Source organism: Polyodon spathula, chromosome 3, assembly GCF_017654505.1.
Source record: "Polyodon spathula isolate WHYD16114869_AA chromosome 3, ASM1765450v1, whole genome shotgun sequence".
NCBI lineage: Eukaryota > Metazoa > Chordata > Actinopteri > Acipenseriformes > Polyodontidae > Polyodon > Polyodon spathula.
The window spans coordinates 2,649,810-2,670,517 of NC_054536.1; the positions used below are offsets into that span (position 1 = coordinate 2,649,810).

The window sequence follows — 20,708 nt, forward strand, 5'->3', positions numbered from 1 at the left end:
AACCCCAACCCCAACCCAACACCAACACCAACCCCAACCCCAACCCCAACCCCAACACCAACACCAACACCAACACCAACACCAACACCAACACCAACACCAACACCAACACCAACACCAACACTAACACCAACACAACACCACCAACACTAACACTAACACCAACACTAACACCAACACCAACCTGCTTCCTCAGCTCCCTCCTCCCAAATGAGAAGCTGAGGCCTCCTTTTATGTCAGGTGGCTGGGCGCTGATTGATCGTTAATTAAGTTAATCATTTAATCAACTAATCAACCCCAGCCACCTGAACATAATAAACCCAGGCAGATAGGGGAAATTAACCCCATCCCTGCCAATTTAAAAAACAGCAGAGCTTTGCTTTGCCACACAGCCTATCACAGAACACTGTGGGGGGAAAGCTACGTGCCTTTTTGGAATTCCGTTAGCTGCTCTAAATTGGTGGACACACAATCAGCTGCTCTAAATTACTGAGGTGGCACACTGTTAGCTGCTCTGAATTACTGAGGTGGCACAGTGTTAGCTGCTCTAAATTACTGAGGTGGCACAGTGTTAGCTGCTCTGAATTACTGAGGTGACACTCTGTTAGCTGCTCTTAATTATTGAGGTGAAACAGTGTTAGCTGCTCTAAATTACTGAGGTGGCACACCGTTAGCTGCTCTTAATTACTGAGGTTGCACAGTGTTAGCTGCTCTTAATTACTGAGGTTGCACAGTGTTAGCTGCTCTTAATTACTGAGGTGGCACACCGTTAGCTGCTCTTAATTATTGAGGTGACACAGTGTTAGCTGCTCTAAATTACTGAGGTGGCACACCGTTAGCTGCTCTTAATTATTGAGGTGACACAGTGTTAGCTGCTCTTAATTACTGAGGTGGCACAGTGTTAGCTGCTCTTAATTATTGAGGTGGCACACCGTTAGCTGCTCTTAATTACTGAGGTGGCACAGTGTTAGCTGCTCTTAATTACTGAGGTGACACAGTGTTAGCTGCTCTAAATTTAACTACAGCTTCTAGCATATACTCCTCCTGGTCACAATTTAAAACCAGGCTGGTTGTGAATGCAGCCATTACAGTATTATTATTATTATTATTATTATTATTATTATTATTATTATTAATAATAATAATAATAATAATAATAATAATAATAATAATAATAATAATAATAATAATAGTAGTAGTATTTGATAACGTATTCCACACATTGCAGTGTAATATGTTTTTCTTCTTATTTTTTGCAGATTTATCAACACTCTTTTACAGCATATTATATTCTCTGCAATTTGGGTACATGGTAAGTTATTTATCTGTGCTCTGTTATATTATTGTAGCTTCTAATCCTCTTGTACTCTCCAATACAAATTCCTAAAGTTACACTAATTCGAAATGCAGACATGTAAGCAAAGTACATTGTGTTAGGAAGTATTATTTAATATGCTTCTTAAATTAACCTCAATACCTGGGAAACATAGTGAATTGTATAGGACTTATAAGACTGTTATACTTGTTCAGAGCTGGGGATGTACAGTAGACACATTAGAAATTATTGTAGTGTAATTAACGTTTATTTTAATCACAGTTGATTACCTGTGTTTCATTGGCCATGCTAAACACCTTCTTTTGTGCTGCCATCTAGTGGATTTTAATATCATTGCAGTGCAGTGTTTATTTAGATTTTGGACTGTACATTGTCTGCAGTACAGTACAGTTGTCTACATGCAAGAACAATTTGTTATTATACTGTTGTCATGCTTTGACCCTCCTTTTAGCATGGAAAATACACCTAATTCTATACAAAGAGGTAATTAATCTGGAGTTTACCAGCTTAGGTAATCAGAAAATATTAAATATGATGATTTGTAGATGTGGAGAAGGTAACTGACTTTCTTGACCCAAAGTGTAATGCGTACTGTAGCCTGGGTAGGGCATGGGTAACAGGTGCGGAGGCTGGGTCCAAACTCCATGTAAGCATCCTGAGCACTGTACCAAACAGCTTGCCTGCCGGTATGGTAGCAGAGCTGTTAACCTCATCTATTCATATCTACTGTAGCACATTACAACATTGCATTTTGGGGCTGCATATAAACAAAGCCAGTGCTATGCTAAGGCTATGGGACAATAACCATGGATATTTTGCTAAACACTGTGGGCAAGATGTTCCCAAGTTTCTAAATGGGAACTCCAGTGTTAATCAGTAGATCGGTGTGCAGCATTGATTTTCACAGTTTCAAGAGGTCGTTCTGCCCATTTCGGTGTTAGATAATCATGCTAATGTGATTTCCAGAATTATGTTGATTTATGAAATAATGTTAATATCTTAATGAGTATTGCTTCTTGTGATTTATTTTGTTTGCGTGGGAGTTTAAAAGCAAATCTGTGTTAATTGTCATTACCAGGAGTTATTTTTGCAATTAGAAAAATAGGCTTTTAATTAACAAAAGAGAGAAACAGACATTTAACAGACCGCGTCTGTGACGCCGACGATACAGAGAGAGAGAGTACAGGACCAGGGTTCATTTCTTACAGACTACCTCAATAATTCAATATTTGTAGTTATGAAAATATTTTAGCCTTGTCTATACTGTCGTTATGAATTAGAATTATTCACTAATGTTAACCATTTGTAACCTAAAAAATGATATATCATTATTTGTACCCAGTGACTACTAAGAATTATCAATGCAAATGTAGCCTATTTGAATTCTGCATACATACATCATATGACAGCTGACCTCTACTGTAGATGTTATTTCAATCAATCAATCAATCAATCAATCTTTATTTATATAGCGCCTTTCATAGTGGACCACCATCACAAAGCGCTTTACAAGATACAATAACAACAAGGAAATCTATTTGAGTTATGAAACTGAAATCTTGGTATGGAAAACGGCATATTAGATATTACAATAAAGGTTCCTTAGGTGATTGCGGATTTGCTTTTAACAGCTGTGTCTTATCCACACAAGAATGAAGAACAGGCATCAAGGATGTCATCCAGATCATTAATTAGATTTGGATTGGATTTTCCTAGATGTATTTGTAATGCTGTCAGACTCTGCCCACACTCTATGTACAGTGTACACTTTCACGGTGTTCGGTGGCTAATCATGTTGAGTTTATTTATTGCGGAGGCCAAAGAGTACCAGAGAAAATGCATGATTAGAGGAATTCACTGAACAATGAATTATAAACACATTGTGTATTGGGTTAGTGGGTTGTATCATCATTATAAAAGCTTAATAAATATATAATGAAGTGTAGCATACATGGTGTGCATGAATAATAACTAACAACTACAAACACAAACGGCTCTTAAAAGGTATTTATTTCTAGCCTATTATCGTACACACTGCAATACAGACACAAGTAGATGACAGCATGAGAAAATAAATACCAACCGATATACATAGATGGCTTGTGGTATTATTTACATTTTAAAGACAGATTGCAGAATGCACATTGAAAGAGCTGTGTATAGTAAGCTGTGGCACAGTACCCCCTGAGAAGTGGGGTTTAGATTCTTCGTTTTTTTATCTGTGAAGTCTGATTTTTACCCACATGCCAGATAATCGTAAATCAGCATTTTATATGTGAAGTGTTCTAAATAAATGCACATTCTGCATGACAAAATGCACAATTTTAATTGAAGCTTACAAATTATACACAGCATAGATATTCCCATTATTTTTAATTTCCATTTGGCTGCTGCTCGCTGGTGGGAGAGCTGTCTCCCTGTACGCTAGTAGTTTCCATGACAGTGAACTATGCTTCCATTCATTTTTCTTGATCTTGTTAACATACATTTTAATTAACGAGTTCCCCTTACCTAGTTGTTGAGACAGGAAGTGATGTACGTGACCTGTGACAGTTAAGCTTTCTAACGAGAAATGAGTTAACTAACGACCTGCTCAGAGCATAAACAGATTGATTTAATGAACACATTTCATTTGGAAATCACTTGCTACTAAAGCTCTTGCTGCTAAAGCTCTCATTACTGTACCAAGAGTTTGATACAATAACGCTGGTTTGTGAAAATCCTGCCCTGTATGTCTCAAGAACAAATGCTATCTGTAGAGTTTCATTTCATGCAAAGTCCCACAGTGGCTTTTTGAATTGATACCCCTTTAAGCTTCTTTTTAATTGTGGTGATAAAGTGGTGCTGAGTTTTCAGGCACACAGGTATTAGAAACAGTGCAGACACTTCATTCTCCAGCAGCGAATACAGCACTGTAACAGAATGATTAGATATATCTAATAAAACTGCTGCAAGGGTAAAGGTGGTGCAGGGTCTTAATGTGTGCTTTTCTCCTAGGGAGCATCACAACTTGAACCCCCCTGAAGTTAGAAACGCGCAGCTTCAGTACGCTGGCTGGGGTGCAAAAGGGCAACAACTGGTAAGAAACTGAACTTAATCCTTTTAACCCCTTCAGTTCTGGCAGGACCTCGCCTTATCGTAGCCATGTGTTAACACATGCTGTTGGAACTCACGCTGGAACCTCATGGGACTCCTAGGTCCCAGTCTAATCTAGTGTATAAATATATGCAAAAACATACATTTTTTTGTCCTGTTCTCATGTATACTCAAAAAATAAATAAAAGACTGAGAGGGTTAAAGAAAATGCTTCGTAAACCAATGCTTTAACATTCATTTTCTGAGAATCGTTTGTTTTTTCACTTGTTTTCCTTGATCAGACAGACTATTCAAATATTCCCGATACAATGCTAGATTAACTGCTGCATCCTGGTACCTTTGCTGTTAGTCACATGGTCTGATTGCAGCAAATCTGTTGGTTGAACCTAAACGTGTGATGTAATCAAGTACCAGGAAGCAGACTTTTCATCTAGCTCTGCATAATCCAGCAATAAACCAAATGATCAGGAATTGAGGAATACTGTCAGTGCTCGTAAGAGGTAAATAAAGATTTCAGACTATTAGCATTCCTTCAAGTTAACCAAGTAATACAAGAACATGCTCCTGATAGAAAGCCACCGTTAAAACAATGATCCAGAGCACGTTTTAAATGAGCTGTAGTTACTCATTGTGTGTTACATTTGCTACAAAGAAACCTTCCATTTGTCAGAAACTATAATAACCAATAAACTGGCAGTGGAATCCCCCCTGGGGAATTGTAAGAAATCGAGTGTAATTCTCAAGTTGTCAGTACTTTTTAGATACGAGCTGGGCCAAAAAATAAAAACGCATTTAATGGAAAAAATATTAAGCTTTTGTATAGCAAGATGCTTAAAGGCGCCCTAGCTGTTTACAGTGCTAGCATGCCTTGCACCATGGCTATAGATCTTTAATAAACAAACCCTGCATCGCAGCTGCTTTATTGCTTACTTTAAGCAACATCAAACAGGATGTTGTCCACCCAAGTGTGAACTGAAATCCCTAGTACCTTGTGAATCAGTGCTGAGGAAAGTGGGAATTGCAAGCTAATTGCAATTGCAATGGTAAGAAAGATACCATTAGTTCTGCTTACGAAGTACTTGTGGGATGCTTTGCTTTCAATATTTAATTTTCTTTAAACATAAAATTGAATGCCTCATTTTCTTCACATCTCCAGCAATATTAGTTCTGGGGCTGCTGCTGGGTTCATCTGCAGTCTACAGAAAGATACAGGGAGTTGGATAAACCAATTGCTGACTAACTGAAACAATCCAAGATTGTTCTAAATACTTTAGAATACACAGCCTCTTTTTTTAGCGATTTTTAAGAAAATCTCAATTAGATGGCATACATTATAGTGAGGAAGGACAAAGTAGTGAAACAGCAGTGCCTCTTGCTTACAGCATATCTCTGGGTGAAGAGCATGCCAGATATTAGGTGAAGCAGCTGGTTTGCTACTGACAAACAGAAGCCTTTGAATGGGTGTACAATGGGAAGTACAAGTATTACATTTTGTATATTCACATTTGGTACAAAGCTGTATGCTGATTCGTTCAATCAGGTTCCATTAAAGGTATAGTTCAATACAAAATAACACTCTCACTGCCACATGTAAACAGATGTGATGCTCACAGTCTCACAGGTACCCAGGTGCACAATGTGCCACACATTTTTCTTATCTTTTTACTTTGTCAACGGGATAGTGTTTTGTGTATTTTCACTTTGCTATGCCCTTCGCTGCATAAACAAATCAAACACCAGCAATTCTTAAAAATACAAATGAATGCCGTGTGGGTTATCTTGTGTTTTAACACTCTGGGCTCAAACTTGTCTGGACTGTAATCCCAGGTGAGAGTAATGCTGCTGTTAATTAGCAGCTAACCCTTTACAGCAGCAGCAGCAGCATATTTCACTTGTGTTTCTGTCCCCGAATCTCAGTGAATACCCAAAGGGAAGTCAGCTGGGCACCTCCTAACCCTGTGTATTAAAACATGACTGCAAAATAGCATTGAGCAGCCAGCCATTTAAACTCACAACAACCATAATATGAGAATGTATTCATATTCACACAGAGTGCTGGAGGCTGTGGAAGCCAATACAAAGCCTATTAAGTATCTAATGCTACGTCTTATCTTAATTATGTTCCCATCCTTAGGAACACATGGTTTGCACATGTTTTAATATGTTATGCATGTGTTTATGCACCAGGTCCTACTAAAATTGGGAACAGCATGGGGTAAAAACAAAAAACAGATGTAGTTGTCTGAAGCACATCACCATTAGTTTTTCCGGAAATTTTGGAAATATATAGCACTAAATGTGAATGTTAATTGCAGAGTTGCAAGTCTTATAAATTCAGCTTGTGTTTTTCTCATCTCCTTGTTTATGGGTCTGTTTGGATCATAGAAACCTAATTGCACAGATGAGTGAAGCTACAACATATTAACCAGACACTACGTTGTAATACTGTGGATTTCAGAGTGCTATGGCAGTTTCCTTGCCAGGCATACATATTATAAAGCCAGTGATGTTAATTGTAATAAAGAGATGTATTAATCCAAAGGAAAAAAGGAAACCGCATAGGGGGCCGCATTTGTATATATTATACTGCTAATTTCATTAATTCCATTCTGTATAAAGCCAGCTATTTATATTATACTGCTAATTTCATTAATTCCATTCTGTATAAAGCCAGCTATTTATATTATACTGCTAATTTCATTAATTCCATTCTGTATAAAGCCAGCTGTTTATATTATACTGCTAATTTCATTAATTCTATACTGTATAAAGCCAGCTGTTTATATTATACTGCTAATTTCATTAATTCTATACTGTATAAAGCCAGCTGTTTATATTATACTGCTAATTTCATTAATTCTATACTGTATAAAGCCAGCTGTTTATATTATACTGCTAATTTCATTAATTCTATTCTGTATAAAGCCAGCTATTTATATTATACTGCTAATTTCATTAATTCTATACTGTATAAAGCCAGCTGTTTATATTGTACTGCTAATTTCATTAATTCTATACTGTATAAAGCCAGCTGTTTATATTGTACTGCTAATTTCATTAATTCTATACTGTATAAAGCCAGCTGTTTATATTATACTGCTAATTTCATTAATTCTATACTGTATAAAGCCAGCTGTTTATATTATACTGCTAATTTCATTAATTCTATACTGTATGCTGCTAATTACATTAGATCTATATCCTATACAGCCAGCTGTTTATATTATACTGCTAATTTCATTAATTCTATACTGTATAAAGCCAGCTGTTTATATTGTACTGCTAATTACATTAGATCTATATCCTATACAGCCAGATGTTTATATTATATTGCTAATTACATTAGTTCTGTACCATATAAAGCCAAGCTGTTTTACACCCAGGTCAGTTGCTACTTCTGGGACAGGAGTTCAGGTTATCCATCTGATTAACAGGGTGGACCAGCAGATGAGATTTTATATATCACTGGATTCTCTTTTCATTAGTGATGATTTATTTTACAAAAATGCATTATCATGATTTCCCTGTGCTTTATCTGTGCTTTACTGCAGTTTGCTTGGCATTTACTATGATCTGCAGTAAAAGCAATGCAGACTGCACATGAACATAGGCTATGGTAGTCTAGGCTATTTGCTGAGCTGAATAATTGTGTGTAAGCCCAGATATTAAAGAGGTTTACAGTGAATATGCACATCATTTAAATGACACTAAATAAATAATAAATGAAACTGCCATCGATAATGATGTGCCTGCCCGCTTATGAGAGGCGAGAGGAAAAAATGAATTCCAAGCAAACGCCTTTCCCTCAAGGTCAGCTCTCTGTAGTTTCTTTTGAAGGTAGGAGAGATTAGAGGAGATGAGAGACTCTGCTAGAAAGATAGCACAGCAGGGGCTGTCATCCTCTGTCACTGCAGCATTAATGTTTTGTACTGAGAATTTCACTGGCTGCTTCACATTAGCTTTGATGCCTCATGGCTAATTTTTTTTTTACCCCCGTTTGGTGTTTTTTTGTTTGTATCTTCTTCTAATAAAACACAGTCCCAGAAATATCAGTGTGAGCCACGTGGCAAAATGGGATTTTTAGCCTCCAGATTGACAAAAATAATATTGAATATTGTGGCTCAATGTGTCATTGGATCCATAGTTTAGAGATTCTGCTATTTTGAGTTGCACTCTATCATATAGTATATTTGTGTTCCACCCTGGCATACATTTTACTTACTGCAGTACAGCTATGGCCAAAGGTTTTGTATTTGCCTCTAGAATTAACTCATTGTCCTTCATGAAGTTTAATGAAAGCTGCTGAATAATGCTGTTAACATATTGAATTACATACAGCTTTGTCATTTTCACTTATCTGAAAAACTGACATAAATTGAAAAATGTGACATTTTGAAATCTAACTGAAATACTGTACTACTATTATGGCTTCCGGTAAATTTTTGCAGTATAATGTCGTAGTTTCTTTGATTATAGGATGGTAAACATAAGATCTAAATGATGTTCGTATAGTTTTTTTTATTTTTTTTTTATGGTGTCTCAATCCTAACATTCTAGTGATGCAGACCTTTTGTCCATGGCTACATATACCTACAGAGTGGCTGATATAAGTGTGATCATTTGGTTACAACATGTGTACAGATCCTGTCCATCTTACTCTGCCTGCACATGTCACACATGGTAACAACAAACATGACTGTATCATTCCTGAATTTTTACCTTAAATATTATCAGCTATTATCTTTTATGTTTACCTACTTTTTAGCATTACTTGGTATACATGTATTAATTTTTTTAAACAAAAGACATTTTTAGCTTAATGTTCTATAGCTGACTGGTTACCTTGTAGCCAATTGTTGAGCAGTTTTTAAATAAAAGAAGCTGTTCACAAGCCAGACATTTTAAAGGCTGTGTTTGCAGAGGATAACTGAGCCCTTGGTTAACATTTCTGAGTCATTTCTGAGTCATGTCCTGCATGTTAGACAAGCACAGGAATTGTGAGGTGTGATGTTGGCTGCTGCTGGTTGATGTTGGAACACTTTGCTTCAAGATAAAGCTGCACAGGCAGAAGATAATGAATGTCCATTAATCTGAAAGTGTTGTACAACCAGTGGCAGTGTTTCAAACAAATGGTTTTATTGAGCCCCACAGGCTCAAAGCTGCAAACTGGTTTCATTTAAAATACTTCTCATGTTTTTTTTATTATTATTTTCATTCAGTTTGTATTTCCTCGTTGGTTTTAGTTTCCTCATTAGTGTTACAGGTCTTTACTTATTATCCTGCTGTCAGTAATGTTTTTGTATGAGCCTTTGTCATACCATGCCACAATCAAGTCACCTGTTGCATTTGAAAATACTCTAGTACATTGGAGATACATTGTTTCAGCTGCTTTTCTGTGAATGCAGTTTAGTTAGTGTGAACTTTGCACTGTGAAACTAGAATCATACTGATAGCATAGCACCCTACAGCTCTGGAGGAGGAGCAGGGAAGGGCTGGGTGTGCAAAGGAATAGAATTCAAAACAGCAATACTACTACTACTACTACTACTAATAATAATAATAATCATAATAATCATAATAAGAATAATAATAATAATCATAATAAAATAATAAGAATCATAATAATAATAATAATAATATGCAACATTTGAATTATTCTGATTTAATCAAGCATTGAAGTAAGATATGAGATGATGAAACATTCAGAAAAGAAATGAAGTTCTATTATTGCTAGAGACAGCTTTTTCTATAGAGCTTAGTGATGGAACGCTTGAGTGATTGCACTGAAGCACAGCAATATAGATGAATGCCATCAGAATCAGCTGCAAATGACAAAGCTTTACCCGACTGGAGGGAGAGTGTTTAAACGAGTTCACCTTTCAAAAAATGAACTTTCTCTGTAATTTGAATTAAAGGCATTGCCCCTTCTGCTTTTCTGACAGTGTAAATGAAATGAAACTGCTTTTTAAAAGGTTATGACATGCTGACCTAACCAGAAAGGGAAGTCGTGTTTTTGACAAAGGAATATCATCCTCTTAACTATCAGTGATACTGGAAAATGAAAAAAAGAAATGAAATACATTGAGATGTACATGTACTGGTGTAGAGACAGAATGGAGGGACAGTGGCTGTGTTAATGGCAAAAGAACAGACTTCTACGCTGTCGTCTTACATTCCTAATGTGATACAATTTCAATTGGACCTGCTTTTTTAGAAAGGTTTACAACAAACAAAGGTGTTTGTCATCATATTTTAATGAAGTGGGGCTACGGTAATAGTTCTGAAATGGAAAAGTATTGAACCATGTGTCCAAAAGTGAATGTCACTGACATACTTGATGGTAGCATTTAGATCTGCCACCTTACAGATAAAATGTGATGCTCTCGACTAAACCATGTTTGGCAAGCTCTAGAAGCAGGGATGGCCAAAGCTGGCCCTTCTAATCCTGGTCATTGTTCCAGCCCTGGAGTGCACCAGCCTTCTTCATCTTCCTCTTCTTCACCTTCCTCCTCCACATCCTCCACATCCTCTTCTTCCTCTTCAGTGCTGCCAGATCTGAAAAATGAAAATATCATATTGGAGCCTGAAAATTATTGTATTTCATGAAAAAATTATCGTACATTCCCCCCCCCCCTCCCCCCCCCCCCCCCCCCCCCCCCACAAAAAAACCCACAACATTTATTTTTTCATTAATATGTGATCATATTACTGTAAATAGCTGTTAACCTTGTGTTTGTATGATAAACTGATATTGTGCAAAGTAATGCATGTATTAAGCATATTTGTATAATGCCTAAATGTAATTATTGTAGAATGCCTAGAATTATTGTCGAGTAGTAAATGAAGTATTTTGAGTTCTATATGATCTAGGCTATACATAACAGGAAAGTTAGTTATATTAAGTAGCGTCAGCATGTTTGCATGTTTGCAAGTGTACGTTTGGAGAAAATACAAGAAAGAGAAAGCTAAAGAGAATATTGCTGCCCCTCTTTCTTGCTCCCAGACAGACACCTTTCTGTAAACTCTTTATTTATGTTGCATTCACCAGTCATATAATAATATTACTTTCGCCTTGCGACAGAGATTGAATGATTCTTGGTGTTAGATCTTCTTCCCGACCTGTGAGGGCACTGAGTAAAGGGAACAGAGTGTTCTGGACTGGGTAGCCTGACAGTTCATTCCCAGGGTTAGGCGGAAGTCGGCCATCTAGAAAGGGGACTGAACTACGGTATACTAAATCATTGACCCAGATGGTTAACAGTGTGGCATCCGTGGATTGGAGGTGCAGGTGCGCTCGTTAACCAAGGGGTAATGGTTGACGGTATATAAAGGGGACGTAGTGAGGTGATCTGTTCCTTTGTGAATGGTTAAAACTGGCTATAACTGAATGGAGAACTGTGCTGGGATATCATGAGTGTTTGTTTGTTTTGTCATTTAAGCATCTACTGTTTGTTGTTGTTTGGACAGCTAACACGATCAGGAGCTGTTGCAAAAGGACAGCATTAAACCCGGACAACATCACTGCACTTTGTATCACCTGAACTGCATTTTCACTACGAGCACTAAAAGCACGCACTGTGGACTGATGTTTGTATTTGTGTTTCGTGTGGGTATATAGGGAAACTGAACTGTGTACTATTCAGGACTGTGTATTAGTGTGGGACCAACCCGCGGATTACAAACAAAACAATACCCGCTGCTGTATTGCTTTTTCATCATCATTGTTTATTGTTTACTGCTCTTTTGTCATTTGGGCAATTTGATTTAAAAACAATAAACCACCGTTGCATCTGGATTGTCATTGTCTGTCTGATTATTGATCACCTGCACCTGCACACGGCTAACCACTTTGCCACACGCCTAAATACAATTGTTGCGTGTTTTTTTACAACAGCGGCATCTTGCTTTCTTGTGGTTGTCGGTCACAGGCTGTGTAACCAGCCACTGAGCTGAGACACCTCCCACTCCTTTAGGTAGCACTGCGGGTGGTGTTTTGCTTTCGTGGTCGATGTCGACTCATCCTCATACTTGCTTTTCTTCGCAGGAGTATCTGGATAATCCACCTCACTGTCAGTCCTCCTAAAATAATGGAGAAAATAATGTCACACGCTGCTATTAGAAGCACAGACACTCACAAACACTTTTAAACAAGCGATGACAGAAAGACAACCAAAGAATCATTGACAACCTGCTTGAGCGACAGCCAGTCACTGAGGCGATGCAAATGATTCATTGTTGCCACCTCCTGTCTCCTTCCAATGACAGAAGATGGAAAAAAAATGAGTACTCTGGACCTTCCTGAATTATCTTACACTTTGGCAACTTTAATAATTATCTATCTTACATTGTGCAGTGGTTCAAATTATTGTGCAAATCTGATCATTATCGTATGTCTGGCAGCACTGCCCCTGTTCTTCCTCTTCCTCTTCATCTTTATGTTCTTTCTCTTCCTCATCTTTCTTCTACAAACACATTATATTTTTGAATTTATCTCATGAAATATTTTATTTATTTTAAACCGTCTCATTTATTTTAAACCCTCAGTCAAATTCATCCTAGTCAACACTGAAATTAAATTTGGAAATGCGTCTTTCTGTATAATAAAAATTGTGATAAAGAAAATAAAAACTGATGGAAAGTCAAATAGTCAATTTTCTCATTTCAGAAAGCAGGAGTAAATAACTATGTTCACCTTTCTTTTCTGCATTAGGTCTTCATATTTGAGAACAACATCTACTATCAATCCAATGTGAACAGCAGAGCAATTCGTCTGGTCTTGTCTGGAAAAGAGGGGGTCATTTTTAATGGCCTGAGTGACTGGCTTTATGAAGGTAAGATCCATGTGCCATACATTGCTGGTTAAGCCAGCAGAATCATTGTAAGTGCCAGTGAATGAGTAAAGGGTACTTGCACAGGGACATATGCAATGTACTGTCTACCTGTGAGCAAACCAAATCATGGAAGAACAAGGGAACACTGTACTTTAACACCGAAAACAAGCATTGTACCCCCTCCTGTAAATGCTTGGCATGAAATCCTGGAGATGGAGTCTGTTGTTGCGTTCTGCATAGCAATGCAGCTGGCTTCAGTGATGGGAATACAACACATATTAGTACTAAGCTTCAGTCTTTCTTGGAGGATGGAGTTGGGTGAATTCCTCATCACTCAATTTGTGTTGCTTAGTATTTTTCTTAAAGTACTTGCATTGTTCTGCTCATCCACACATTGTGCCTGTCTTCTGCATGTACAATTTTACATCTGCAGGCTGTTGTATTGTTCTGTTCATGCACTGGTGGTAGAGTTTGTCTATAAAAACTGAGTTCAGCAGTTTTATCATCAGCATTATTATACACGGGCAGGGAATGTTACTGTACACAGGCAATGTTACTGTACACAGGCAATGTTACTATACACAAGCAATGTCACTATACAGGGCAATGTTACTATATACAAGAAGTGTTACTATACGCAAGCAATATTACTATAAAGGGGCAATGTTACTATACAGGGGCAATGTTACTGTACTATACACAGGCAATGTTACTATACGAGCAATGTTACTATACAGGGCAATGTTACTATACACAGGCAATGTTACTATACGAGCAATGTTACTATACAGGGCAATGTTACTATACACAGGCAATGTTACCAGACACAAGCATCAGGTCAGGTCTCTCAAAGGCAAAACAGCATTCATCAGTGAATAAAACACTCCACCACTCTCTCTGCCGCCACCTCAGATGTTCTCTGGCCCACAGAAGATGATGATTTCATCTCTCAGCTGTCAACATGTTACCCCTGAATGACCACCGAGCATGTAAATCATTTTCATTCAGACAGCGAGTTCCAGTCATTCTGCTGCACGGGTTATTTCTTCCTGGAATTTCTCATGCTGTAGCCACTGCAGTCTAAAAACGATTACACAGATGGATCAGTCAGCTGTGACGGCCCTGAGCCAGTGTGGTGACCCTCTGCCAGGACGTGGCCTGTCCCTCACAGAGCCGGTTTCCTGGTTTCTCTGGACTAGTCTGCTGATGGTTGAAGCAGAACATCTCATTCACCGGGCAACTTCTCTCACAGACAGGCCGTCTTCAATCATGCCGATAGCAACCAGGCGATCTTCATTACTCAAGTGGGGCATGGTCGTATCTTTCGCTGTTCTTGCGTTAATTAAAATCATGACTTTTCGAATGGCTATTTATACAGATTCTTACTCAACTTATTTTGGCAATTTTAACTCATTTCAAATGTGAGATACTAAGCAACTGCTGTTTTTATGAAATCACATGATTTTAGCTCAGTATTTTGTTATCCCAAGGAACAATACTATTAATAATACATATTTATTTATTGATTATTATTGTGTCTGAGGTCAGCTCCATCTCAGAGAACACTTTGCTTGCTTCCCAAGGGCTGTTCTCTTATCCTGTTGGTAATGGTTCTGCTAGGTTTTCTTCCGGGTAATACACTGGTATTATAATGGAAACAATGGTACACTGCGTTTGTTGTTATACTGTATCAATCCTTCCTCGTCAGTCTCAAGAACTCTTCAATATAAATGGATTTTTGACATTTATATAAAACCTTGTGTTAAATGCTAAAGCAGTCAAAGCTGTTACATCACTGGAGATTTACAGATTGCATTAGAAAGCGATGTAAGCCGATTTTAGGCAAGCAACACATTTCATGAATGAGGCAAGGAGTGGTTTTAGTGGATTTAATCTTGATTTTTAATCTAAGCTCCCTGATCTTTGAGATATGCTTTATGTGGACTGAATTCACCTAGAGGGAAAATCCTTAACAGCATGCTATTTGCAATGAACTGCTGACCTGATAATGTATAGTAAAAGTCACAAAATGGAAGTGAATGCTGTACTAGCTCAGCTGTACTTGATGCACTCAAGTGGAAGTGTGAGGATATAGAGATTCATGGGCTGTACACGGAGTGAATGCTGCACTAGCTCAGCTGTACTTGATGCACTCAAGTGGAAGTGTGAGGATATAGAGATTCATGGGCTGTACAAGGATAGGTAGAGCATGTTCCACATACTGGAAGGAGCATGTGTCAATTACTCAGTGATTCACATACTGAAAGGAGCATGTGTCATTCACACAGTGATCCACATACTGGAAGGAGCATGTGCCAATCACTCAGTGATCCACATACTGGCAGGAGCGTGTGTCAATCACTCAGTGATCCACATACTGGCAGGAGCGTGTGTCAATCACTCAGTGATCCACATACTGGCAGGAGCGTGTATCAATCACTCAGTGATCCACATACTGGCAGGAGCGTGTGTCAATCACTCAGTGATCCACATACTGGCAGGAGCGTGTGTCAATCACTCAGTGATCCACATACTGGCAGGAGCGTGTGTCAATCACTCAGTGATCCACATACTGGCAGGAGCGTGTGTCAATCACTCAGTGGGCATTTATAAACGTATTTTTTTTAGAACATCGCTACTTACTCTTTAATGGCATCAGAGTTTCTACAGCAACAGTGAATTAAAAAAAATAATAATAATAATAATAATAATAATAATAATAATAATAATAATAATAATAATAATAATAATAATACATCCCAGTTTGTGACTCTGGAAAGCTGTTAACCCTAGCTGTGATAAAGATAACAGTTGCCATTGTATGCAGTGCTATGATTAACATGAAATACAGTAATGACACACAGTTATTCTAGTTTGATTCTCATGTGGTACTTTTTAAAAGCTGCTGTAAAGTTAGCGGTACCATCATTCAAATATAATCGGCGTTAGTTGCAGGACAGAGCAGTTCAGTTATTGTTCTGGTGTAGTGTTGAATATGTTTGACAGCATACTATTAAAATAATTGTTTTCCTCTCTGAAAATCAGTGTTTGTCTCTGATCTTTTCATAGGGCCCAGTGGTTCGCAGTACCAGTATTAAAATAATGTTTTTAAAAGGTTATTTTAAATTAAAACTGCACCGGTCTGATTCATATTAAAGGTTGATGTTGCCATCTTGTGGATGATTTTAGATACTACACCTTTAGACTGCAGAGATTGAACACCGTTGCTCTGTTTCAATGCATGTGTTCCATCTATTCACGATTCTACACTGAAACACTGCAGACTGTCACTAATCTGAACCAGCAGGGACTGGACACTCTTCAGATTAGTGGTTTGTTCGGGATACTGATAGTAATCTCTACCATGCTAAAAATGCTTGCTCATTGTCTTAGATGCTTATATTTAATCAAAAACCAGAAATAAAAAATACAGAGACAGATGAATATTTTTTTTTACACAGATTATATTTCAATCCAGACTGCCAGGGTTAGTGTTAGTGAGTCTATTTTTTACAGCTTACTGTATGACACGCAGGGCAGGATTCTCAAACACCAGTGTTATTGTATTGAACTCGTGATGCAGTAACGAGAGCTTTAGCAGCAAGCGATTCTCAAACACCAGCGTTATTGTATTGAACTCGTGGTGCAGTAACGAGAGCTTTAGCAGCAAGTGATTTTCAAACACCAGTGTTATTGTATTGAACTCGTGGTGCAGTAACGAGAGCTTTAGCAACAAGCGATTCTCTAACACCAGTGTTATTGTATTGAACTCGTGGTGCAGTAACGAGAGCTTTAGCAGCAAGCGATTCTCAAACACCAGTGTTATTGTATTGAACTCATGGTGCAGTAACGAGAGCTTTAGCAGCAAGTGATTCTCAAACACCAGTGTTATTGTATTGAACTCGTGGTGCAGTAACGAGAGCTTTAGCAGCAAGCGATTCTCAAACACCAGTGTTATTGTATTGAACTCGTGGTGCAGTAACGAGAGCTTTAGCAGCAAGTGATTCTCAAACACCAGTGTTATTGTATTGAACTCGTGGTGCAGTAACGAGAGCTTTAGCAGCAAGTGATTCTCAAACACCAGTGTTATTGTATTGAACTCGTGGTGCAGTAACGAGAGCTTTAGCAGCAAGCGATTCTCAAACACCAGTGTTATTGTATTGAACTCGTGGTGCAGTAACGAGAGCTTTAGCAGCAAGCGATTCTCAAACACCAGTGTTATTGTATTGAACTCGTGGTGCAGTAACGAGAGCTTTAGCAGCAAGCGATTCTCAAACACCAGTGTTATTGTATTGAACTCGTGGTGCAGTAACGAGAGCTTTAGCAGCAAGTGATTCTCAAACACCAGTGTTATTGTATTGAACTCGTGGTGCAGTAACGAGAGCTTTAGCAGCAAGCGATTCTCAAACACCAGTGTTATTGTATTGAACTCGTGGTGCAGTAACGAGAGCTTTAGCAGCAAGCGATTCTCAAACACCAGTGTTATTGTATTGAACTCGTGGTGCAGTAACGAGAGCTTTAGCAGCAAGTGATTCTCAAACACCAGTGTTATTGTATTGAACTCGTGGTGCAGTAACGAGAGCTTTAGCAGCAAGTGATTCTCAAACACCAGTGTTATTGTATTGAACTCGTGGTGCAGTAACGAGAGCTTTAGCAGCAAGTGATTCTCAAACACCAGTGTTATTGTATTGAACTCGTGGTGCAGTAACGAGAGCTTTAGCAGCAAGTGATTCTCAAACACCAGTGTTATTGTATTGAACTCGTGGTGCAGTAACGAGAGCTTTAGCAGCAAGTGATTCTCAAACACCAGTGTTATTGTATTGAACTCGTGGTGCAGTAATGAGAGCTTTAGCAGCAAGTGATTCTCAAACACCAGTGTTATTGTATTGAACTCGTGGTGCAGTAACGAGAGCTTTAGCAGCAAGTGATTCTCAAACACCAGTGTTATTGTATTGAACTCGTGGTGCAGTAACGAAGCGATTCTCAAACACCAGTGTTATTGTATTGAAGCAGTAACGAGAGCTTTAGCAGCAAGTGATTCTCAAACACCAGTGTTATTGTATTGAACTCGTGGTGCAGTAACGAGAGCTTTAGCAGCAAGTGATTCTCAAACACCAGTGTTATTGTATTGAACTCGTGGTGCAGTAACGAGAGCTTTAGCAGCAAGTGATTCTCAAACACCAGTGTTATTGTATTGAACTCGTGGTGCAGTAACGAGAGCTTTAGCAGCAAGTGATTCTCAAACACCAGTGTTATTGTATTGAACTCGTGGTGCAGTAACGAGAGCTTTAGCAGCAAGTGATTCTCAAACACCAGTGTTATTGTATTGAACTCGTGGTGCAGTAACGAGAGCTTTAGCAGCAAGTGATTCTCAAACACCAGTGTTATTGTATTGAACTCGTGGTGCAGTAACGAGAGCTTTAGCAGCAAGTGATTCTCAAACACCAGTGTTATTGTACTGAACGTGTGGTGCAGTAACGAGAGCTTTAGCAGCAAGCAATTCTCAAACACCAGTGTTATTGTATTGAACTCAAAATATTAATTATGTGATGTATTATTCAGCAGCAGTATCCCCAGTGCTGTCCTTCAAGGCAAACACATTCATTGAAGCTTATTTTCTGAGTCGAAGGAATTCCATTATCTTTTGCATTTATCTCTCTCTTTTTCTTCCGAATGTTATTTTAAAAACCTTACATAATAGGCTGATTAAAGCTAGCGGCTTTGTAATAATGCTTTAAATTCTTGGTTTTTTTACATTACTGTTTCTGGTTTAAAACAGGAAATTTTTTTTTTTTTTTAAAAAAGCCTTTTGCTACAGGGCTCTGTATATCAAGCCCAATGGAAGGAAACCGTTTTGCTGGCTCTGAAACTCAAGGAAATGACATCATTACACTAAATGTTTCCTCTTTTGTGCAGGTAATTGAGTTTGGTTGGCTCATGCTTGCACTTTAATCAACATCTTTATTTTATTATCTTCCATGGTCAGTATTAAGATAGTTGTCCTTTACTCAAAATGCAAGCTTCTTTCCCAATACATGTTATTGACTCTGGGATGCAGTGTTTATCTTGTGGTGTTAAGAGGAAAGTCGAATCATCTGGATGTATAGTCAATAGGCTTTGCTGTTTTGCTCTTGTGAATTGCCTGCTCAGTAATGTGCCTTCAGATAAAGTCATGTAAGCCTTGAAAATATACATTGAATCCAAAATTAGGAAAAGTACACATAGTGTTATGGCACCAGCAGCTGCAATACAAGTACTGATGCCTGCAGTCTATAAATAATTGTTTTTTAATGCTTTAACTGGAAAAAAGGATTACAATTTTTGTTTTCACCTGTAGAAGAACTATAGCAGTAACAGCAATATGGATTGTGGTAATTACATTTAGATGTGCATATTTTGGCTGATCACATGTTTAAGCATGCCAATTACAGTGACTTATTCATTTAAAAATTACTAATTGGCTTTATTTATAATGTCTAGGGTAGTTATATCGCTTCTATGTTACATTTATATCATTTGCATGCACAGTTTTTGCATAATGTATAAGAGACATGCTATTGGCATGAATGACACTGCGTCTATCAGTTTACTAGCCTAGAAGAATGGCTGTGTGAGGATGTCTTGAGTACAGCAGGCTTGGCCCCGGAGTCTCCCCCTCTGTGCCCTGGATGAGGTGAGACCTCCAAGGCAGGCTGGCTAGTGTTGCTGGAATTAAGACTTTAGCTGACTGAAACTTAGTTCCAGGAGCAGTAGCACTGGAACATATTTTAAAGTGGGGCTGCTGAAAGCCATTGAACAAAACTGTAAACCTGTATATGATGGAAGCCATGGAAAGCCCCAGTACCCCTAGTTCCAGCACCCCTGTCCAGGAGACCGGGAAACCTAGTTTGAGGCAATTTCGCTGTATCAAACTCCAAGTCTCCCCTGGCGTGCCATGTAGTGGCCTGAAACCTAGTCTCCAGAAATCAAGTTCCAAGCCACAAAATGGCTTTGTGTTCCCTCTGCTTAACACTCAAATGCAAACGTTTTTGTTTATAAATTATTGAAATGATTATAAAAGGGAGCTTGGGCAGTTTTTGTTAGCAGTACATGCAATTAAAGGTCAATACAGGTTTCTTATCACGTGATAATGTGGTTTTCTTTTTTTTTTATCATGCTAATAAAATAATTCAGAGCAGAATAATAGTTATTTAAAAAATGCTAATTCTTTAAATAACTACTTTCTGGAACCTTTTAAGCTTAGTGAATCTGTGATATTAGACTTTGTTTGCTGTCTTCGTCTTGATGTTCAACGTTTCACTCCAGTTATTAATGTTGTGCTCCAGCCTGTCCTCTTGAGCTCATGTAAAAAGGGTCGCACAAGTCACCAAGCTGCTGCTTCACCCGGAGCTGATCACTGCAGCAACCCTCAGCAGGTCTCCAGACTCTTCATCTTACATTAGTGT

General features: G+C 38.2%; 1 protein-coding gene across 2 annotated transcripts in view; it reads left to right on the forward strand.

Moving 5' to 3' along the window:
- Window positions 1-20,708, forward strand: part of LOC121310206 (dipeptidyl aminopeptidase-like protein 6) — a 161,053-nt gene that overhangs the window by 103,861 nt on the left and 36,484 nt on the right. For both annotated transcript variants that reach the window (XM_041243511.1, XM_041243518.1), the window contains exons 6-8: window positions 1,260-1,312; window positions 4,334-4,415; window positions 13,143-13,263. In XM_041243511.1, coding sequence (XP_041099445.1) covers window positions 1,260-1,312; window positions 4,334-4,415; window positions 13,143-13,263 — 256 coding nt within the window. The remainder of the gene's footprint in view (window positions 1-1,259; window positions 1,313-4,333; window positions 4,416-13,142; window positions 13,264-20,708) is intronic.